Below are 21394 nucleotides of genomic sequence, written 5' to 3'. Positions count from 1 at the left end.
AACCCTAAGTGGAATTTTCCTCCAATGGGATTTTCCCACGTATTTTAACAAGAAACAGAGATAGGGCAGCCTAGAAAAGTCAGTGCCCTCCTAACCATGCTCAAGCACTCTGAATTTGTTGGAAATGTCCATTTTGCTCTATAAATTCATGGTGACGTAACTCTAGCCCTAGGTCCGTGGTGGCGAACCTATGGCACCTAGGCCTTCAGCTGCATTTTATAAAACTTTTTCGCTTTAGGCCACCACCACCATGTGCAAGAAAAAAAAAAAGTTTCAGTCAATCAATTTCAACTTCTCATGGGAAAAAAAAGATCTCAAAAAGTTGGAAATTGATTGAACTTTTTAGTCTCACCCCATCTGCGGTTACCACCACAACTATGCCACCCAATGGCCACACCCACCCAATGAGCCACGCCCTCCCGGCACCCGACGATACATAAGTGGGTTTTAGGTTGCAGTTTGGGCACTCGGTCTCTAAAAGGTTCGCCATCACTGGTCTAAACCTCTTTTCCAGGTTTCCTCCAAAAATAGGTCATTGCCACGAAAGAGTTCCCCCGCTTTTCAACTGCATCTGCGAATGCGAGCTGGATGGCTGGACTCAGGATCCTTCCCGTGGATTCAGAGGAACGCAAGTGGGTGGCATCCAACCAGAGCCGCCACGCACCAGCCAGACCCTCTCCTGGGTCGACACTGTTGTTCTCATTCGCTCCAGCTCTTTGACAGGGACATGAAAGGGGCCCCCTTGGCTGTCCCCCGGACAACGATGCCACCGACTAACCCTTTCAATCCAGAAGCACCTTAAACGGTGGCAGGATCCCAGCCTGTCTGGATGCATCCACATGGATTTCCACACTGGGCGGGGGGCGGGGTCGTTAGGGCGCCTCTAAAAAGGGACCCTTTCCTGCTGTTGCCCTACCCCAAAAAGAGTGAAAAGGCAGGGAAAGCCTTGATTTCAGACAGGCCATTCGGTTCTAGAAAACACCTGAAGTCTGGTAGGAAATGGGTGTTGTTCTATTCTGCAGAGTAGCATCAGCACCAGAACCCGAAGACAGACAGGCCCTGTTAGTTTTCACCTCCATCTCCTTTTGCAAACAGAGAGATTCCCCCCCTGAAGCCCCCGCTGGGTTTGCTTACGGATCAGGAAAGCAGGGAAACAGCCATGAAAGACTAGCTGAGCCTAGGCCAGTTTGGGATCGGCTCAAACAATCCTGTCCTGCTCGGAAGCCATTTCTCCACTTGATATTCCAGGCTTGGCTCAGCTCAGCCAAGACGCACCAAACTGCACCGATACTTGTTCCTCTCCCTTGTCCGGATCCCGCCGGGTGCAGAGCCTGAGTTCCTCTTTGGCTCTGCAAAGCTGGATGGGACCTTCACACCAAAGCGAAGCTGAAGCACCCGGCCCTCCTCCTCGCCCTTTCCTACAGGCATCCCGGTCGTGGGCAACACGGCTCCCATTTCTCAGACACAGGTCCTTCCGGCCATTAGGAAGCTTTATTGCACACATCCTTGGCAGGTGGGCATCCCCCACATGCCACACGCCTCAGGCCCAAATGGCGTCCCATCCCTGGGGAAGATACAGGGGCGCCCCAACACTGCAAAGGGCAGGTCAGAACAATCAGCATGAGAGGGGGAGAAGGGGGCGCCAAATGGGCATGAAGTGGAGCCAGAGTGTCAGGCCGGAACAGCTGCAAAGCTGCCACTTGCGCAATGGAGGCCACCGCGGTAAAGGACTGCCTCCTGCCGGCTCGGCTGCCAGCCAGGGCGCCTCAGGACTCAGTGCAGCTCTGCAAGGTAGAGGTTTCCCCCCGCACCAGCACCGGCCACGGGCTGCCCTCTGGAAGCTGAAGCCACCACGTGCACCGGCTTGTTGGACAGCAGGACCTCTCCAATCACCTGTGAGCAGCAAGGCAAAACCAAGAGCGGCTGTGGAGGGAGATCCTGGCTGCGACTGGCAGCCACTTCTGCGCTAGCTACTCCCGAGACTCTTCTCACCCCCACAAACACACACCCCTTACCTGGCCTGTTCCAGTGTGGATAATCCCAGCCCCGCTGGTGCCACTGCCCCCGGCCACCACCACGTCCTCAGTGCAGAACTGGGCCGAGTAGAGAAATTCTCCCTGGGTGGGGTTGCCAGGAAAGGGCACGTTTTGCCACAGCCTGGACATCCGCAGGTCCCAGAGTTGCAGAGCATTGTGAGGCACCCAGGAGGCAGTCAGGATATGTTCTCCCTATTTGGGGGGGGGGAGGCAGATGTGCGACTTCACAGTCCTCTTTGGCACAAGATTTGCTTCCGTTTGGAGTAATTGATGGAGTACTGAACCCAAAGACATGTAGCATACAGATGAAGCTTTGAAATTATTTGCACCTGATGCTTCACCTGAAAGCCCAAGGGATGGGGGGGGGAGGACTCGCATCCGCTACCCTTTTGGGTCTCTCCTTTGACTGCAGACGTCAGTCTGCACCTGGCGCAGACGTGTCTCCCTCTGGGAATGTTCAGAGGACGCTGCTGTCAGCACGGAAGCCCTCACTCTGCCTGACCCAAAGCTTCACCTTGCCGTCTGCTCAGTCTGGGGGATCCGGGTTTGGAGGGCAGCCTTGGGGAAGCATACAAGAGAGGGCCCCCCATCCACTCCGTTTTTTGCCCGCATCGATCGCATTCTTTTCTGTTGTGAAGGTGGAAATCCCCTCCCCCCTTCCCGCCTCAGACGGGACTCACCTTGATGTCGATCCCAGGACCGCAGATGTGGGGCCCGTTGATCACGCTCTGCGCCCCTTTGGGCACGCGCTTGTCCCAAACCTGGCAGAGGACAGGCGGCCAATCTCAGAGCCGGGCGCCGGGGGCGGGGGGGGGAGCGCGGGTGGGTCAGCGCGCCCTGGGGTGGGCAGCACTTGCCTTGACGGAGTTGTCCCAGCCGCCGGTCAGGAAGAGGTGCAACTCGGTGGGGTGGAAGCGCAGCGCGAAGATCCGCCGGGAGTGGCCGCTGAAGGGCGTGAACTCGTCCCCGGCCATGAAATCCGGCGCGCGCACCACGTGGACGAGCTGCGACGAGGAGAAGGAGGAGGAGGAGCGCGGGAGGCGAGGGGGCGCTCGGGGGTGGGGCGGGAGGCCGGGGCGTGGCTCACCTGGTGGGTTTGGCTGTCGTAGAGGCGGATGTGCCGGTCTTTGCCGGCCGTGGCAAAGGCGCTGCCGTCGCGGCAGAAGTCCAGCGCGTGGATCTCGTTCTCCTCCTCTGCAGGGCCAGGAGGGGAGAGTCAGCAGCCCCGCCCGCCGGCTGCCGACCCACCGCTCAGGGAGGCCGCGGCGCTCCCTGCGGGGCCGGGAGGGGGGTGTCCTTAGCCCCGCGGGAAGGGCCCGCCCTCCGCCCACCCGCCGACCCACCGCTCAGAGATGCCGCGGCGCCCCCCGCGCTCAGGTCGTAGAGGACGACGACCCCATCGGCTCCGGCGGCCAGCAGCAGCCCGGGCTTAGCGCGATGAAAACCGAGTGCGGTGACGGCATGCCGCGGACGCCGGCCCGGCCGCAGGCAGGGTCCCGGCGCGCCCGTCCCAGCGTCCACCAGCTGCGGGGAGAGCGGCGTGAACTTGGGCGGCGGCGGCAGCCCTCGCTCAGAGCGCCCGCCGCCCGGCCCCCGCTACCTGCACGGCGCCGTCGCCGAAGCCCGCGGCCAGCTGCGCGCCGCTCGCGCCGAAGCAGAGGCTGTAGACGCCGTGCGCCTCCCTGCCCAGCGGCACCCTGCGCGCCGCCGCCGCCATGCTCCTGGCCGGGCGTCCAGCGGTCGCCCCGGTAACGGCCGCTCCGTTGGCGCCGCGGGACCAGCCGCACGCGGATCGCCGCCTGCCGGGACGCGCCTCCTGCAGCCCGCAGAGCTCCGGCTGGCTTTCCGGCGGGCCTCGGAGCCTCCGGCTGCCGCCCCCCTGGCCCGGGGTGCTCCGGTGGTCTCGATCATACGAAAGGTGCTGGGAGAAGACCGGGGGTGCAGGATAGGACGGGGGGGGGTCACCCGCCAGAGACGAGTTTCAATTTCGGTTAAATCAGAACAGAGCTGGAAGGGACCTTGGAGGTCTTCTAGTCTGACCCCCTGCTCAAGCAGGAGACCCTCTACCTACCATCTCAGACAAATGACTGTCCAGTCTCTGCTTAAAAACCTCTAGTGATGGAGCAGCCGTGATTTCTAGTGGCAAGCTATTCCTCTGGTTAATTGTCCTGGCTGTTAGGAAATCTCTCATCTCCAGATTGCTTCTCTCCTTGATTAGTTTCCATCCATTGTTTCTTGTCCTGCCTTCTGGTTGTTGTTGTTGTTGTTGTTAATTGCAAAGTCGTGTCCGACCCATCGCGATCCCATGGACAATGTTCCTCCAGGTCTTCCTGTCCTCTACCATCTTCTGGAGTCCATTTAAATTCACACCTACTGCTTCAGTGACTCCATCCAGCCATCTCATTCTCTGTTGTCCCCTTCTTCTATTGCCCTCAATCTTTCCCAGCATTAGGCCCTTCTCCAGTGAGTCCTTCCTTCTCATTAGGTGGCCAAAGTATTTGAGTTTCAACTTCAGGATCTGGCCTTCTAAGGAGCAGTCGGGGTTGATCTCTTCTAGGTTTTCTGGTGCCCTCCTCTATGCGGCAACCTCTCAAATACAGGAATACTGCTGTCATGTCACCCTGTTCTTTATAAGTTTTTTTCTCCAGGTCTTTGATCATCTTAGTTGCTGTTCTTTGCAGTTTTTCCAAAGTCTCAACATCTTTTTTGTAATGTAGTGAACAAAACTGAATGCAGCTTTCCAGGTGTGGTCCTACTAAGGCTTTATGAAGTGGCACTAATACATCACCTGATTTCGATTCTACGCCTCTTGTTTATACAACCCAGGATTGTATTAGCTTCTTTTGGCTGCTGCCGCACACGGCTGGCTCATATTTAAGTGATCATCCACTAGGACTCCAGTGACCCTCTCACAGTCACTGTTTTACTGCATGTATCAGCCAGCCACTCATGCGGCCCAGTTAAGAATAGGCCATGGACTGGTAGTGGGCTGCAGCCCACAGGTTGGGCACCCCTGCACTGGAGGCTGCCCTGATGCGGCCCAGACTCTTCCACGGAGCGACCTGATGGTGAGGCTTGTCTTTTTTCTGCTTCCCTCACCTCTGTGCTTTCCTGAGTCTGCTTGGAATCCCCACATCCATCCTGAGCAAGGCATCCCCACATCCACCCTGCGGGTGGCTCCGTCCAGCCTTCCGAGGGATCTTCCTTACACCTCAGGCCCCAGAGACTCCATGGAAGAGAATGACATCCTGGCAGCCGAGCACAGCTTCACCGAATCCTTCGACATGTTGCAAATAGCAGGAAGTCAAGAAACCACGATGGACTCAAAAACAAAGCCAATAACCTTGATGAGCAGGTGACTGTCCCATCTTAGCAGACCTTTTCCAAACAGGATTAGGAGCTTAATGCCAAAATCTGTAGAATGCAAAGCAATACAATCCAGAGCCTACTGTAGTGAATAAAGATGCCCCCCACCCCCGTTCCCCAATACACCTGTAAGTTGCATTCAGTGTCTCTGGGATGGGTGGTGAACAGCTAAAAGTGTAAGAAAATATTCACAGTAGACTGAAGTCGCTTATGGGTGAAAATTCAGTCAGGAATTTCTGGCCCAGTAAACTAAATTGTTTTCATTCACTGACCAGATCTCAGAAAGAGTACAGCTGGCAGGCTGATCTAGTAAGGAGAGATCAACAATGTCTGACAGACAGCTTCATCCGAAATATTCTGATGTCACGCTGTATTTCCCACGGTGTCGGCTTTTTCCTTTAGCTTGCCGTTGCTGGGGGCTGAAAGCACACAAGCCCTGTTCTGCTGTTGCTCGTGGCCATCAGAGCTTTGCTGGGGTAGTGGATAATGGATGGCATGCAAATAAAAACATGTGTCTTCAATATGCTTTGATTGCTTTAGGCGAGACAGATTTTGGAAATAACATATTTGTGTGCCAAGGTGTTGTTGATGTTCTGCATCTCCCATTGAAAGGAGGCACAAACATGCATCCGAGACTGTGCAAAGCACTGACTGCCTAGACCGCTACAGGGGGAGTTACGATGGAAACCAGGAGGAAGAAAAGGTTGTGATGGTAAACTCCGTGCAGATGTGTTGGAAGGAATGTGCCAAAAAGAGCATTGGGCCAGCTAGTATTTTGCAAAATGCAGCAATTTAGGGGAAGCTGATTTAAGGCAACAAAACCCTTTTTCTTTTCCTGACTTTGATTAACAAGAGTGGCTGCCTTCAAAACACAAGGAGAAAAATAGGTCAATACACAGAATGGGGGAACAAACAAAATCTAAAATCTTAATGATCCAGAAGGCATAGACAAGTGAAAAGACTAAACATGATTCACCAGAAAATGTGATTGGATTAGTGATTGGATTAATTTAACAAATTTAAATATACTTTTTTTGGAGGGATGGGATTTATTATATGGATGGCATGCCTATTTAATTTATAATAAAAAGGTGGATAGGGTTTTTAAGTCCCATATCCTGAGAATTTCTTTATTGCGAGTTTGGAAGAAATATTATAGATCAGATTCTAGAATACCGTTGTGGGGAATTCCAGGGCACGCAATAGAAGGGATAAGGAAAGGAGTGAAAATGGAGAGCATTTCTTATAAACAATTGCTTAATTGGGATGGGAATAATTGGCAATTAAAATCTATGGATGAATTAGCGCAAGAAAATATTAATTATTCTTGGTTTCAGTATAGGCAATTATTAGAAAGGTGGAGAATAGATCAAAAAGTGGGTTTTATTAGGGAGGATGTGAATTTGATGAAACAAATTAAAGATCAAAGTCGAACTCATATAAAAAGAGTTTATAGTGTTTTAGTGGAATTGGATTCAGAAACAGAATTAGTTAAAGATTGTATGGTTAAATGGGCTCAAAATTTTGATGAGCCGATTTTATTAGACACATGGGAGAGGATTTGGGTGAGGAATGTTAAATTTACTCAAGCTCAAAATTTACGAGAAAATTTTTACAAAATGTTTTATAGATGGCACCTTAATCCACAAAAGATGTCTCGTATGTATCCAAATGTGCAGCCCAAATGTTGGAGATGTGGTTGTTTGGATGCAACGTATTATCATATTTGGTGGTCATGTAGAAATATAAAGGCTTTTTGGATCAAGATTTGGTGGAATATTCAGAAGATTTTTAATAGAAGGATAAAATTTACACCACAATTGTTTCTGTTAGGTATTATTGATGATTGTGATGGTAAAGAGATTATTTTAATGTTGAATTTAATTACAGCAGCAAGGTTGCTGATTGGGCAATACTGGAAGAAGGATCTCTTGCCTACTTTAGAAGAATGGTTTCTTAAAGTTTCTTATTTATCCGAAATGGCAAAAATTTCGGCATATCTGAAAGACCAATCGCAAGAGAGATATATTTTGGTGTGGAAAAGATGGGTGAATTTTATACAGAATAAATATGATATTAGAAAGTATTATTTAGCTTTTGAATAATATATATCTAAGGGTAAGCTTTTGAATAATTTATGTTTAAGGATGGTAATTTTTGTTTTTATGTATTGGAGTTAAAGTGTTTAAAATTTTGCTTTTTGGATGTATGTATAATTGTTTGATGTTCATTTAAGTTGTATGTTTTTTGTTGTTTTTAACCCTGTATTCAGCTCTGGGAAGTAAGGGGGAGGGGGGTTGGGAGGGGGGAAGTATTTTATTGTAAAATTTTATAAACTTTCAATAAAAAAAATGCTATGGATTCGGTTTTCAGCCAAAAAAATCAGGTGGATATTAACAACCAGGAAAATATCAACACAACCCCTCCCAAGTCAGAAAACTTCAAGCTACGGGAGAAAAGCTGAGGTCAAATGGGAGCAGCAACAGCTTCCATGCTTCTGAGGCGGCTGGGCTGAAGTAGGAAGGATGCCCGGCTGTTGATGTGCCCAGAGGCCAAAGGGCAAAAGGCATCTAACAGCTGGAGGGGAGGGGAGGAGCGGACCATGGCGGAAGGCGGAGGCTCCTTATGGGTCAGAGCAGACATGGCCGGACTGGAGGCCGATGTGCTGGCAATCTGGCATGGGTCACCTCATATTGCAACCGAAGGAAAAGGGCCCTAGGGAAGAACGCTGCACTGCAACCTCTGGTTAGCCCCACGCAGAAGAAGGATCCCCCCCTCCTCCTCGTCCCCCCCCCCCCGTCCCCGCTCCCGAAGGCAGAGGGTCCCCTTCCCGAGCAGCGCTTGCAGCTGGCTCCTCGTGCGGAGCCCAAGTGAGCTTCCTTTGAGCCGGAGCCCGCGGCTGCCTTGTCCCGGCTTCTGGAACGGCTGAGCCAGGAGCCGGTCCGTCCTCTCTCCTGCCCTTCTGGTCGCTGGAGGGAGCCCCCCACCGTCCCTCCCTACAGGCGCCTGGGCCCCCCAGGAGGAGCCCTGGGCAGATTTTGCACCCCAGGGCTGGACGGCCTTTGCCCCGTATCTGGTGACCGGCCTGGCTTCGGCTCGCCTTCCTAGCAACTCCGCCACGAAGGCCGCTTGTTGTGACCCAGGAAGGCGCCAGATTCTCCCCCTCGGAGCAACGGCTGCCGCCCAACTCTGTGCGGGGGGATTTGGCCTTTGTCCCCGCGGAAAACCGGAGCCTCCTGGGGTTTCCGGGTCTCGCCCGCCGCCGCCCACCCTCTTCCCTCCGCGGAAGGTCTCCGGGGCGCCTTTCCCGCCCTCTCCTTCCCGGATAGACCCCCCTCCGGCAAGCCGGAAGCGGAGCCTGCCCCGGAGGTGGGTGGGGGGCCGTCCAAGCCTTCGGTCTCGGGGCGCGTCGGGCGGAGGGCCGCTTTCTGGCAGGCTCAGACGGCCGTATTCTTGGCTCTCCCGCCCGCCTGCCGTCCAACGGGAGGAGGCTCTTTCGGGCGGGGGGGTCGCCGCAGAGGCTTCTTCGCCCGCCGACATCGCCCCCCCCCAATCCTTGAGGCGGGCCGGGCCTTCCTCGCTTGCAAGTCCCGCGGCGTCGCCCGGGAGAAGCTCGGCCCTCCGCCCGGCCCGCTTGGCCAGCCGCCCTCGCCGGGGGTCTAAAGAAAGCCTGCCCGCCCCCACCCGCAGCCCCGGCTTGGCTCCGCCAAAGGACGGGGGGGCGGAGCGGGGGGGGGCCGGCCTCTCCCACCGGGCCAGGCCGGAGCGCATTCTCTCGGGACAGGCCGCTGCCGAGAAGGTGGGGCGGCCCTCAAGACCCCCCCTCCACGAGTCCCGGGGCAGATTCACAAGGGAGGCCTGTTTTTTGGCCGCCCTTCGTCCGGGCGAAAGAAAAGCCCGGAGGCCCGGGCCTTCCTCCCAGGCTTTCCCCCTCTGGACTGGCTGGGCAGGGGCGGTGGGGGGGCACCCGGCCTGGCCTGAAAAAGCCTCTTCTCCCCCCTCACCTCCCCCGTGCCACACAGACGACTGTATACAAATACCGGCTTTTTAGTTCAAATCTTTGGAAGGCGAACGTGTGAGCGGCCTCCAAATGCACCCCTAGTTAGGACATGGGAGATGGGAAGGGTCTGTGTTAGTGGGGGGGGGATGTCCTTAGTGCTCTCTGTGCTTGGTGGTTTTCTGGCAGACCTTTCACTGCCAAACTAGGTAACATCATCGGTGCTGGAAGGGAGTGGGGAGTTTGCTCTTATTTTTTTATAAATTAACAAGTCCTATGCACCAAGTTCAGAGAGCATCAAGGCCCCCACAGCTCAGTGCTGAGCTACAAGTATTCTCTTCTGTAGGGTCTGATGTGGCACAAGACCTCCTCTCAACAGCTCTCTGGACAGTCCTCCTTGCTGAGCTGCCCTGGCCTTGACAAAAATGCAGTCAGGTGGTTCTCTTGGCAGTTTAGAATTAACTGTCCCACCTGTGCAGTGGGGTACACAAATCACTCTTTGATTTGGGGTTGGCGTAATGTGTGAACCCAGGCAATTCAACAAATCTTGATCAAGCAGATCATGGTTTATGTAATGTTTAAACCTAATCTGTGCAGATAGAATTGTTTTGGAATTGTAGGTTTGTATGGAAGAACCCCCAGATATGTTGAGACTGTAGCACCCAAAACTCCCAATGAGAATCCCCCTTAACTATTCAGGCCAAGAATCCTGGGAGTGGCCCTATAAACAGATTGGGATAGACTGAATAGAACAAACCTGAAGGTAGGAATCGCTGCATACAATGCCCGCATTCATACCTCATGGTTTACTCTCCTGGGACAGGCGGGGTGCTGACCTGCATCCAGTCTGGAGCTGCTGATCTTTGCACCCAGATGCTCCTCTTCCACCCCTCCAACATTTCTGGCATCCTCTGTATCTGCCTTCATGGGTGACGATGCACTGTGAGAAAAGAGTTAGCTCTTGACTTCTACTTTCCAGACAGCCACAATCTACACTGTGTTCCGAAAACCATGAGTCCTGGAAGACAAAGACCTGGTGTTGTTGAGAAATGCCCTGCCACCACCACTGCTCCTTCCAGGCAGCCTCCACGGATCCTGGTGGTAGACATCCATCCTCCCCATTGGGACCACACCTGCCACAAGCTCTGTGAAGCCTTGGAAAACGTCTTCTGCTTAGCCTGCAGCCTGACAGGCCCACCCCGCATCCCTTCCTTCAGCCTCTATGTGGTCCAGAACCAGCAGGAATGCCTGCTGCCCTTCGTGGTGAGCGCTCCTTCACACACACAAGCCCCTCTGCAGCCGAGTGAAATATCTGAAGGCCCCTGTTCTGCTTTTTCCTTAGTGCTAGCTGTTCTTCCACTCTTATGTAACCTTTGGCCCCTTAGGGCCTGATTCATCTTGCTTGGGCACTTTTGTAGGTTACGTTGATGGATCTCTAAGAGCTTAGTGTTTCCATATCCATGGTGGTTGGCAGTCCAGAGGTACTCGGATTCCGCATTGGTGGCTACTCTTTGTTGCGGCAAAGCTCAGCCCATCTTCTCATGCTTGGGTATAATGCCATTCTTTGCCTGCTCCATTTCTGTGTTAAACTTGGGCTTCCAGCTCTGGTTTATCAACATTAAGCTACATTCTGTCCAGTTAAAGATCAGGAATGGTTTAACGTGGGGAGACAGAGGAGAAGACTGGTAATGGAGATGCAAATTCTCCATCACACTGCCCACTTTAATATAGCCACCCAATGTATTTGACGAAGCAAGCTGTAAATCACAAAACCTGACATATTTTTAACAAAATGTGTTAGTCAGAAAGGGTGCTACCAGATTCTACCTAATTTTTGGTCACCGTACACTGACACGGTTCTCCTAAACAGTCTGGATAAAGGTTATTTTTAATTCTGTCATTTTTCAGTCTTTATTAATCCATTCTGTAACTTTCACTTTTGAAGTCACTGGTGTTCTCTGAGCTTTGTTAACAAGACGTTTCACCTACCTGACACTGTCAGGGCCAAGGAAGGGGCAATTTGCTCCCTGTTAACCTACAGTAGCTTGCACTGCCAGTGTGGCTGAGCCGTGTGCTTTCCTCCTTGGGAATTCCTTGATGAGGGTGATTTTTTTTTTCCTTGATCATTTGTCTGAAGTTAATCCCTTCCTGAGGTCTTTTTCTTTCTTTCTTAACTTTTTTATTGTCTCTTTCAATGTAAAGTAAAACTGCCTTTTACAATTGACTGATAGTGATTTCGTCTATCCCAGTGGTATTCAAGTGCTGCTCCAGATGTGTTGGGGTTATTATTATTTAAGCTTGTCTGCTACCCGATTCTGAACACCTCTGGGTGGCTCATGACAATAAGAGAAATAAATTACAATGAAGCCAATGAAAAGGGAGCCAGACTGGGTGGAATGAAGCAAGTGGTCTCACTCTCCCCCTTGCCTGCCAGAGGTGCGGAGAAGAGCCAGGTCACCAGGGCTGCTCTAACCAATAGCAGAGGGAGGACCGTCTGGATCTCAGAAGGAAGCCAGGAGGTGGGATTCGGCTTGGCTAAAATCGGGGTTGTTCTATGTCCGTAGCATCCCCCTTGTTTAACTCACATCCTCAGTTGGACAAAGAAGGAGACAAGCTCACTCCTGATGTTTAAATGCTTCAGGGCCGCCTTTCTTATTTTGTCCCTTCCTCTTTAATAAGGTGAAAAGCCCAATGTTCCACTAGTGGAATTCTTGCATTGGTTTTTACTCCCCACGGTGTCACATTTTCCCTGGTGCGTTATGACACCTAATCCCTTTTAACTTTTTCTGATGTAACACATAGTTTTCAGACAAGCGTATTTAGTCCCAAACATGGGTGACTTCTTTCTGCTACATTTTACATTGATTTCAAAAGTAGTTCGATGTAAGCCGTATCAGGAGGTAACCAACATTTCAGCAACATTTCTCAGTTCCAGCCAAGGTGGAGGTGTGGAGGTACCTTCTTCGCCGGGATATCTAGAATTACGAAAGCAATCTGTGCTGCTTTCCCCATTTTTCCCTCTTACAGGCTCTCAAAGGAGGCTTTGCTCGGCTGCAGAGTTGCTTTGGAGAGCTTGGTGCCTTGCCCAGAGAAGGGGTGCTCCAGCCCAAGGAAGACGCTGTGGTTCAAGCAGTGCTGGACGGACTGCAGCAGTTCAAACAGTACACTGGTCAAGGCATGGCCGGAGCCTGTCTGAGCAGCTCTTCTGTGGAGGTAAGAAGTGGGCGCGGCCAGAGGTCACTCTAGAGCGTCTGAAGAGTGGCCCAAAGCAGAAACAAGGCAGAATTGCACAAGAATGCTGCCATTGCCAGGATCCCCCAGGGGGGTGTTGTGAACAAACCCTGCTGTGGTTCTTTGGTGCCAGTGACCTGTTGGATAGATCAGGTATAATATTGCTTTGGGCAGTGGCATTCAGTATATCTTTTGGACAAAGGTTTGCCAAGAGTTCTCCCAGTTTTGTGGATTTAGAGTTGGTTGCACAGTTCCACCCAATGGCTGCTCAGAAATGTTTCTGCATGTTTCTACAATGAATTTTTCTAGAAGAAAATAACAATTGTAATGGCCACCTCCACCTTTTGAAAGAGATTTATTGTTACGTGTACAAGACTTATAAGCTGCTATAATCAGAACCAGCCCTGAGCAGCATACCCTTATCTGTAAGTTGCAATAGTAATAATTGTGCAGAGTGATGTATATGTTACATCTTTCTTTACTGTAACTGGTATCTCAAGGGGAAAACACAGTCATGCAAACTCCTAACAGACAGCTCTCGCCAAATGCACTCTCTCATGGGAAGGGGGGAATGATAGAGAAGGCACGTAGCACGGCTTGAGTGAGAGGACATAGGGGGCCTGCCCCTCTTCATCTGATGGGGCAGACAGATGTTATTGGAATAAGGCATCCGGCAGAGGTTTGTGTCCTAAACCGTGAAGGGCTTTAAAGGTGCATTGAGTTGTACCCAGAAGCCAACCGGTCGCCAGTGCAGCTCAGACCAATGGGCATGACGAGGACTGGGTTGCAGCCGTTATGCCAGGCTCTGCTTGGGGCAGATTGCATGAGGAGAGTGAGTGTGCTGTCAATTAGGAAGGAGATTCTCCCTCTAAACTACTATGATTTTTCTTCCAGATTACAATCCTGACTAGCCAGCCCAGCAGAAAAATAGCCAACCAACTGGATGCTGGCTTGCAGGGTATTGACCTGGTTAGCCTCCACCAACTACAGGTGGTCGAGATTTCTCAGCAGGCAGTCCAGGAACTCTCCAGGGCAGAGTGGGGCAGAGATGTACCCAGCAGCAGTAGTGGTGGTGAGTACAACAGCTTATGCCTAGAAATTGGAAAAATCTGACACCAGTCACACCTAACCCTGATAAGTGTATTCAGTCTACAGAAACCACCAGAAATGGAATCTGAGCACTAAAACCCATGACAATATCAGCTGTTCTCTGTCCCTTCTTGAAATCTCCCCCTTCCCCCCAAAAAAGCAGACTGGCATTAAATTGGCTGTTCCCACTGCCAGAGCAAGTGGCAGAGGTTCCCATAGCCCCCAAACCTGGTCTTTCTTCACTTGCCCATCATTTCTTTCATTTTGTAACAACCTGTTGATGCAGAACCTGAAGCATGCCACAATTGTTAGTACATTGCACCTGATCTAATAAAGATACTTGCTCAATTTTTAATTTTGGAATTGATTCAGAATATTTTTTTTTCATTTTTAAAAAAGTGAATCTAAAAACAGGCTAAGTGCTGATTGTTGCCATCAGCTGGACAGCAGTAGATTGTTGCCACCGTCTGAAATCTTGTTCCGACTTCATGCTGTGTCAACACCATTACTCCAGGATCCCACTGGTCCCTGCTAGCTCTGATCCCATTAGCCTGTATGAATAATCAGAATCTTTGGCACCCCTGTGCATAATACTGTTGCTCTCTTCAAGCCCCTGGGAATCCAAAGGCCCTTGGCATCTCATTAGACCCAAGTCAGTTGTCACTGAAGGGTCATACGGCCCACCAACTCTTGAGACCCATGACGGCCGCTTGAGGAAGGGGTTGCCCTTCTCTGTGCTGCCACCTCCCATGCAGCCACCCCCAGCTGACCTTCGGCCTCTTCTTCCTCCCGCTGCTGCTCTAAATGCAGGCAGGCTTCCGGGTACCCCCATTTTGATCACGTGGCCACAAGGGCACCGCAACAGCTGTAAGCTCCAGGACCAGCTGTGATTACTATTTGTTCAGCCCTGTCCTATAACCATCGTAACCCTCGATCTAGATTCTTGGTTCCGTTAATGGAGCCCAAAGTAGTGTTTGCCTATCCCAGGCATTCATATTCTCTGTATCCCAATTCTCTCTGCTTTTGGAAAGGATAAGGATAGGATAGCACACCACACCACACGATAACATACAGTAGAAGAGAAAAATAGAAAATAAATAGAAATAGAAAATAGAATAGAATACTTTAACAGCCAAGTGTGATTGAACACACAAGGAATTTGTCTCTGGTGCATAAGCTCTCAATATACAAACAACATAATAAAATCAGTGTACATACAAAAATACAAGCAACATGTACATATAAACAACAAGTGTACATACAAACAACAAGGTAATATAATTATAAGATACCAATAGGAGAAGGTAATAGGAAAGATGAGAAGGATAGTAGGTAATACAGCCCTGCTAAATGGGTTGACATCCCAGGGCATAAGACAGTGTTGTGGGAATTAGTTGCTTTTAGCAGAGTGATAGCACGGGGGGGGGGGAGAAGGGGGGAAAGGGGAGAGGAACTGTCTTCGTGCCTGGTTGTTTTGGTGTGCAATGCCCTCTAGCATCGTCTTGAGGGAAGAAGTTGAAACAGTTTATGTCCAGGATGTGAGGGGGGGGGGTTGTAGATAGTTTCACAGCCCTCCTTTCTGGCTCGTGCAGTATACAGTACAGGTCCTCAACGGAAGAAGGCAGGCTGGTTGCCGTTGTTTTTTCTGCAGTCCTAACTATCCGTTGAAGTCTGTACCTGCCCTGTTGGGTTGCTGTGCCAAACCAGACAGTTACTGAGGTACAAATGACAGACTCAATAATTCCTCTGCAGAACTGGATCAGCAGCTCCTTGGACAGTCTGAGCTTTCTGAGTTGGCGCAGGAAGGACATACTTTGCTGTGCCTTTTTAACAATGTCCTATTTAATCTCATCTTCCCTTGCAGAGAGCGCCACAACCTTGAACACGGAGGTTGATCTACACACTGTGGAGAACGATGTGGTGGCCTTAGAGGACTTTTTCAAAGCCTGGCTGCATGGCCACGCTCCTGATCAAGAGCACCTTCACCTCCTCCTGCCTGCCAGGACCACCAGCTGCTCTGGGGCACCTAGCAGCGACGCAGGTAGTCTCCCCTGGCCCTCGGGTGCTCACGGGGGCATCTGTGACACATTGGTGCTGTTTTCTTGGCACAATAAACGAAAGTAGCAAACCATAGAAGAGACCAGCAAGAAATGGTGTTTTATTGTCCAGGATGATAAACACATAAAATGTTTTTTTCTTGCTTGCGAGGGACAGAGTGTTGTGTGTCAGCGTCCCTGGCTCTCGGGATGTTTTTGTGCACTTCTAAGTCAGTGCAGCTTTTGTCAAAGAGAAGCTAGGAAAGGCATCCATAAGGGCATCAGCGTGTCCTCTCCTCCCCTGGTGGGCTGTCCCAGGAAGGGGAGGCTTGGGAAATAACCTCCCTCATAAAAAGCCGCATCCCGGCGAATGTCGTCTTCTTTCTTTTTTCTAGCCAAATCAGGCTTATTAACATTTTTTTAAAAAGTGATGGGAACACACTGACTGCAAGTATAGCTCAGGAAAGATGCCAAGTATACAAGTCTTTATCTAGTTGCAGATGTTCTTTTTCAATTCATTTTCTTTCTTTTTAATTATGTATTTAATTTATAAATAACCCATCATCTCTCTGGAGTGGGATCCTCCTGCAAGCCTGAAAATCGAAAAGCAAATCCAGATTAAAGGAAGGACTTCTTTCTATCCTTGGAATTTGCTCAAGCCACCATTTTAAGCAGTTTGAAATGGGGCTTGGGCCACCTCTGGAAGAAGATCAGGAAAGCCCTTTCGGATTCAGGGGCCAGCCATCCGGTGAACCCCCGTGGGAAATGAGGCTGGACCACCGGCTGTGAATTTGGGCGGCGGGTTCTCGAGTCCGGGCATCCGCTCAGTTTCACCAGGCTGCTCCTGCCTGCTCCCACGTTCTCCCACTGCAGCACAACGGGCACTCTCCCGGCAAGCTGAGCCTCCCCCCCCCCCATACACACACACCCCAGGCTCACCTGGGCAAAGGAAACTCTGGGCTAAGGCGTTGCGGGACAAAGAGACACCCACACCCACACCCCGGCTTCAGTGATGGCCCTTTGTTCTGCTCTCCTGCCTCTGCAGCATGGCTGAAGTGTGATGTCCAGGAGAGATTTCTCAGCCCTGCCCAGCTTCCTGCCGCTTGTGAGGGTGGAGCAGGAGGAATGGACAACGCTGCCAGTCCATTCTGGATGGCGCCTGGCCTGGCCCCGCGCAGACTGAGGATCCTCAGGTACCTGATTGGGTGAGGGTTACTGCGGCTGTCACCACACCTGCTTCCTAACAAGGACGTGTGATAATGCTGCTGGTGATGGCACGGTTAGAGCTGGGAATGGCCCCCCTCCCCCTCTCGGCGCAAATCTGGTGCAGGCGCTCCACGGTCATTTTGGCTTTGGCTGTGACAGGCTGGATCCCTGCGCTGTGCATCGCATGCTTGGGGGTGACGGGGGGGGGACTTGGTCGTCAGAATATCCATTTCAGGATAGGTGGATGGCAGACCTCTGGCGAGCCCAGGCCTGCGTCAGGGTGGCGCATGCAGGAGGCTGGCAATGCCCCCCCCCCTGTCACCAGGAGAAGCTGCTCAGAGGACTCTCCTCCTCTTCCCTCCGAGCGAGCGCTCAGAAGCCCATCCCAGCATCGTGGTTCAAAAACTGCCGGCTATTTTTGGCAATACCACTGTTTTCACAAACAAGACATTCAGTTTTGGTTGGGAGGGGGATCTCCTCCTCCTCCTAGGAGGCGCAGAAGTGGCTTCATAGGTAGGCGGGCAGGCAGGCAGGCAGGCAGGCAGGCAGGCAGGAAGGAAGGAAGGAAGGAAGGAAGGAAGGAAGGAAGGAAGAAAGAAAGGAAGGTAGGTCTCAGCCAGGGGACTCCTTTTGCAAGTGTGGAGCAACAGCTGTCCTCCTCTGGAAAGAGAGCTGCAAAGAACGGCAGATCAGGCGCCCTTTTCCTCGAACCCGGGACTGGGAGATGGGCCGGCCTGCCAGCTGCCTGTCTCTGGCTTATTCAGGAATCGGCATCCTGCGAAGGAAGGACTCTTCCTCCTCCTCCTCCTCCTGGTGGCTGTGCCTTCCTCAAGTGCCAAGTTATCACCCCGGTGTAATTTTCCATGCCGAGATAGCTGAACTCCCTTGAATCTGCCTGTCTAACAAACCCATAATTTAAGAGCAGCACAAGTGGGAAATGTCTCAGCCCCAGCAGCTGAGCTCCCATTTGCCTCTCTATCAAGGCAATCCCCTCTGCTGCACCCTGGGACCGTCTCTGAGCAGCCTATGGCGCATGGGGCCTCCCTCCCCTTCTCCCTCAGCTAAGGAAGGAAGGAAGGAAGGAAGGAAGGAAGGAAGGAAGGCCCGTCACAGCCTCTCTGCCCAGAGCAGCAGTTGGGCCAGCAAGGGGAGGAGGCTCCTGGGTAACAGGGCCCAGCCATCTCTCGGGATGCCCCAGTGACCAGCTGGACGAGAGCAGGACGAGACGGGGGAGCCCTCACCGTGCGCCCTCCCTTCCCCCACCGAATGGCCAGCCGGCACCTGGACAGAGATGGGTCCAGTGGCCTTTCTGGGACTGGGAAAGTGGCAGAACCCTTGGCAGTTCCGCCCCAGGGTCAAATATACCGGGTGGCAGCGCTAGAAAGTATTCCAGGAAGTTTCTAGGCGGCCACTTGCCAAGGCAAAGGGGCGCCGCCTTCCTCCCACGGAGAGCGTGGGCGCCCTCCTAGAACTGCTTTTCAGCTGGTTGTTTGAAAGAGCAGTGTGTGTGGGCAGCAACAGATCCAGAGGCGGTTCAGAAGGCTGGCCTACCTGCGAGCAGGAGGAGCCCCCTCCACGGACAGAATGGGCCACGTAGAGCTTTTTCCACATCCAAGCTCTCTAGGAAATATTTATGGAAGAAATTGGGAAGCCCGGATCGGATCCACCAGTTTGGGCTCTGCATACACTGTTCAGCTGCAGCCAAGATCAGCCCATGGAGCAGCTCAGCGGAGACCCCAGTGTACTGTTTTGTCCCCCCCCCCCCAAGACCAACTGAAGACCAAGGAAAGCCTGGAAAGGGGCCCTTGGAAGAAACCCTCCCCGCTGGTTGGACTGGAAGCAATTAAGCAGACATGCAAGAATCAGGAACTTTGAGGTTTATTACAGAAAAGCTCTTTTGAAAAACTTGGAGCAGCCCCAACTCTTATTTTGCTGAAATTGGTGTTCCAGTTCCTGCACTGCTTCCTCTTCCCCAAATGGGATGGTCCTCGCTTTGGGGCCAAACTGATTTCCATCCCAGCCGTAGATAAGCGAGGGGACAGGAAATGTAGTTATGGGGGCTGGGGGGGGGGGTTTGCCTCAGCGGATGTCCAGGCCTGGCCAAGACCAGGATGCTGGTTTTACAGCTCAGCCACGGGGAAGCGGGGAGGAGGCTGCCTGCCCTCCACTTCCAAGCATTTGTGCAGGCTGTGTACCAATTGCAGCATTTGGGGTTCTGCAGCTCTCCTTTTCTCTGGGACCCACCTGCTCCCCCCCCCTTCCTTCTCCTTTGGATTGCTCTGGAAGAGCAGGAAACCCTCCCTCCCCACCGGCTGCTCCTTTGTGGATAAGCCTCCCCCCCCCTCTTTCATCCCACCCACCCTAAACCTGGCCAGCCATATTTGCAAGGCAAGGGACAGTCCTGGCCCCAACCTTCAGGGGAGGAGTAGCAATGTGCTCCAAAGGGGGGTCTGCACAAGCTCCTGCCCCCAGGTGGGGGGAGGGGCTGCAGCCTGCCTCTGCTTTGACTCGTCTCGAGGCCATTTCCACCCATCTGCAGGACACGTCTCTGCCCCCAGCAGTGGCCTTGCAGGGGTTTTCTTTTGCACCTTCCTAGATCCCCAGCCAGTAACCTGCCGGGGGCCATCAAGATGTTCAGAAGAACAGCAACTGCCTGCTCCCTGCTGACAAGTTTCCTTTTCGCAGGGCACTGAAGGCCGATGGGATCTGTGCGTCCCTGCTTTTTGGTCTCCCGCTAGTCCTAAGGGCCACAAGCTGCTGGCAGCTGAGCTGGGATGAACTGGAGGCCAACCAGCAGAATTTCCAAGCCTTCTGCCACTGCCTGCGGGTGAGTCTGCAGCAGGAGGGGGGTGGGGGAGGAAGGCCGTCCCGCTGGCAGCTCTGAAGCCACCCAGCCTCTGGGGCAGAGAGGACAACTCCGCAGGTTCTCCGGCAGGCAGGCTGACTGTACTGCTGACTGTGTCTCAGTGGCACCTCGCCCATTGGCATCGCTCCTCTTTGGCACGTGGCTGGCAAGAGAACTCGCAACACAACGCCCAGGGCACCGGTTTTGTCTTCCAGAAGCGGAAATGGCTGCTGCTTGCCAAATACGAGGCCTGGGGTGGGCCAGACCTCAGCGGACGCCTCTCCGTAGGCACCTTACAGGTCCTGCTGCCCTCGGACTCCTCCACCCTGCTGCTGCGCCCGGTTGTGGCCCGAGAGCTGCTTCTGCCTTGCAGCTTTCCTCCCCTCCCTGCTGACCTGCCAGAAGCAGCACTGGCTGAGGTGGAGGTAAATGAAGAGAACAGGGCACCCCTGCAGGGAAAGGGGCACCCCTGCCTTCCCCTGAGCAACTACTCGGCCTCTCCCGCTCCAGGGTGTCCTCAGCGGCCTGGAGCTTGAGGCAAGCTACGATCCCCTGCTGGGAAACGGTCATTTGTACCAGGCCCTGAAGAGGAGCCTGGGCCGCCTGCCCACCTCCCGGGTTCAGCGCTGGGCACCAAGGCAATGGCCCCGCCAGGTACCAAGGGGCATGGGTGGCATGAGGAAGGACGGGGACAAATGTGGGCCTGTCAGCAAAGAACCAGCCCAGGAGGCGGGGGGGCCTCCAACATGGCTGCTTAGGAGGGCAAATGCAACCCCTCCCCCCGAAAGGGCTCTGCCCTAACGCCCGGGGCACCTTCCAGCCTTTGGGATGGGCTCTGTTACTAACGAAGCAGGAAGGGCAGGAGCCCCCCCCCCCAAGTTGCCCCAGCAGTGATGGTGGTTCTTCCCCCACAGCAGGGGGGCCGCATGCATCCCAGCAGGGCCAGGGCCACTGTGGCCCCGCTGCAGGTGGGCCTTCCGCTGGCTGGCTCTGGCAGCCTCCCCCTTTCTCTGAGCCAAGGAAAGGCGATCCCAGAGTCCAAGATGTAGCCGCCTTTGTCCACGCGTCTCGGCCACGGAGGACGCAGCCTGCCTTCTTCACAACCACAGGGCATCCTCTGCCAAAAGAACCGGAGGCCCCCCCCCCGCCCCAGGCCAGCTTCTTTGGCAGCAACCCACCTCCCCCATACACCCTCGCCCAGACCAGGGGGAGTGGGGGGGGGTTGGATGTTCCCTGCAAGCCTTGGGCAGGAGCAGGGCCAACCTGCGTCCAGCCTGGGCTCCTGGGGAAGCGGGTGGAAGGGGAGGAGGGAACTGTTTGTGGCACTTCCTGGTTTCTGTTGTTCAGCCTCCTTCCGGCCTGGCTCAGCCACATCCTTTGCGCCAATAAACCTCCTTGTGACAGCCTGAGCGAGAGTCTCCTTCAGCTCCTTCCCACAAGCGCCCCGCCTGCCTCCTGCTGCCCCAGGAGCTCTTCTCAGCCTCCCGCAGAGGCAGGGCAGCCACAGATACAGTCCCAGGGGCCTCAGCCCACCACTTGGGCTGCCTCTGGCACACGGGGTGGGGGGTGGGGGGGGAGGGAGGCAGGC

General features: G+C 53.2%; 2 protein-coding genes across 17 annotated transcripts in view; one reads left to right on the top strand and one right to left on the bottom strand.

Annotated features, from left to right (window-relative positions):
• The window catches only part of LOC120303927 (ribosome biogenesis protein WDR12 homolog), a 69874-nt gene extending 65527 nt beyond the window's left edge, over nucleotides 1-4347 (bottom strand). For 5 of the 10 annotated variants that reach the window (XR_005555557.1, XR_005555558.1, XR_005555559.1 and 2 more), the window contains exons 1-5: nucleotides 3637-4347; nucleotides 3380-3560; nucleotides 3124-3230; nucleotides 2894-3040; nucleotides 2717-2797 (exon numbers count right to left, since the gene is read on the bottom strand). Coding sequence is in view for 7 of the 10 variants with exons in the window: in XM_039333884.1 (XP_039189818.1) it covers nucleotides 2717-2797; nucleotides 2894-3040; nucleotides 3124-3230; nucleotides 3380-3560; nucleotides 3637-3753 (633 nt within the window). In the remaining 3 variants the exon portion in view is untranslated. Of the gene's footprint in view, nucleotides 1-1469; nucleotides 1894-2015; nucleotides 2315-2342; nucleotides 2595-2716; nucleotides 2798-2893; nucleotides 3041-3123; nucleotides 3231-3379; nucleotides 3561-3636 lie in introns of those variants that run through there. The other 5 variants (XM_039333883.1, XM_039333881.1, XM_039333882.1 and 2 more) reach the window with 5 other exon arrangements.
• A 3657-nt stretch (nucleotides 4348-8004) lies between these two features.
• On the top strand, nucleotides 8005-21330 carry LOC120303954 (meiosis 1 associated protein). 7 transcript variants are annotated; one of them, XM_039333936.1, is made up of 10 exons: nucleotides 8005-8147; nucleotides 10379-10662; nucleotides 12427-12612; nucleotides 13525-13702; nucleotides 15584-15760; nucleotides 16801-16948; nucleotides 19647-19788; nucleotides 19929-20231; nucleotides 20317-20460; nucleotides 20724-21330. In XM_039333936.1, exons 1-10 carry the CDS (start codon nucleotides 8063-8065, stop codon nucleotides 20853-20855), a joined length of 1779 nt encoding a protein of 592 aa, XP_039189870.1. In that variant the 5' UTR covers nucleotides 8005-8062; the 3' UTR covers nucleotides 20856-21330. The 7 variants fall into 7 exon arrangements, with proteins under 7 accessions (XP_039189870.1, XP_039189869.1, XP_039189871.1 ...); XM_039333935.1 differs by having other exon boundaries at nucleotides 20721-21329; XM_039333937.1 differs by having other exon boundaries at nucleotides 20022-20231; nucleotides 20317-20863.
• Nucleotides 21331-21394: the final 64 nt, after the last annotated feature.

The sequence above is a fragment of the Crotalus tigris genome, unplaced genomic scaffold, assembly GCF_016545835.1.
Source record: "Crotalus tigris isolate CLP2741 ecotype Arizona unplaced genomic scaffold, ASM1654583v1 scf7180000024513.1755786, whole genome shotgun sequence".
Classification (NCBI taxonomy): domain Eukaryota; kingdom Metazoa; phylum Chordata; class Lepidosauria; order Squamata; family Viperidae; genus Crotalus; species Crotalus tigris.
The sequence above is the reverse complement of the archived record's forward strand: the minus strand, read 5'-3'. Positions and strand labels throughout refer to the sequence as shown.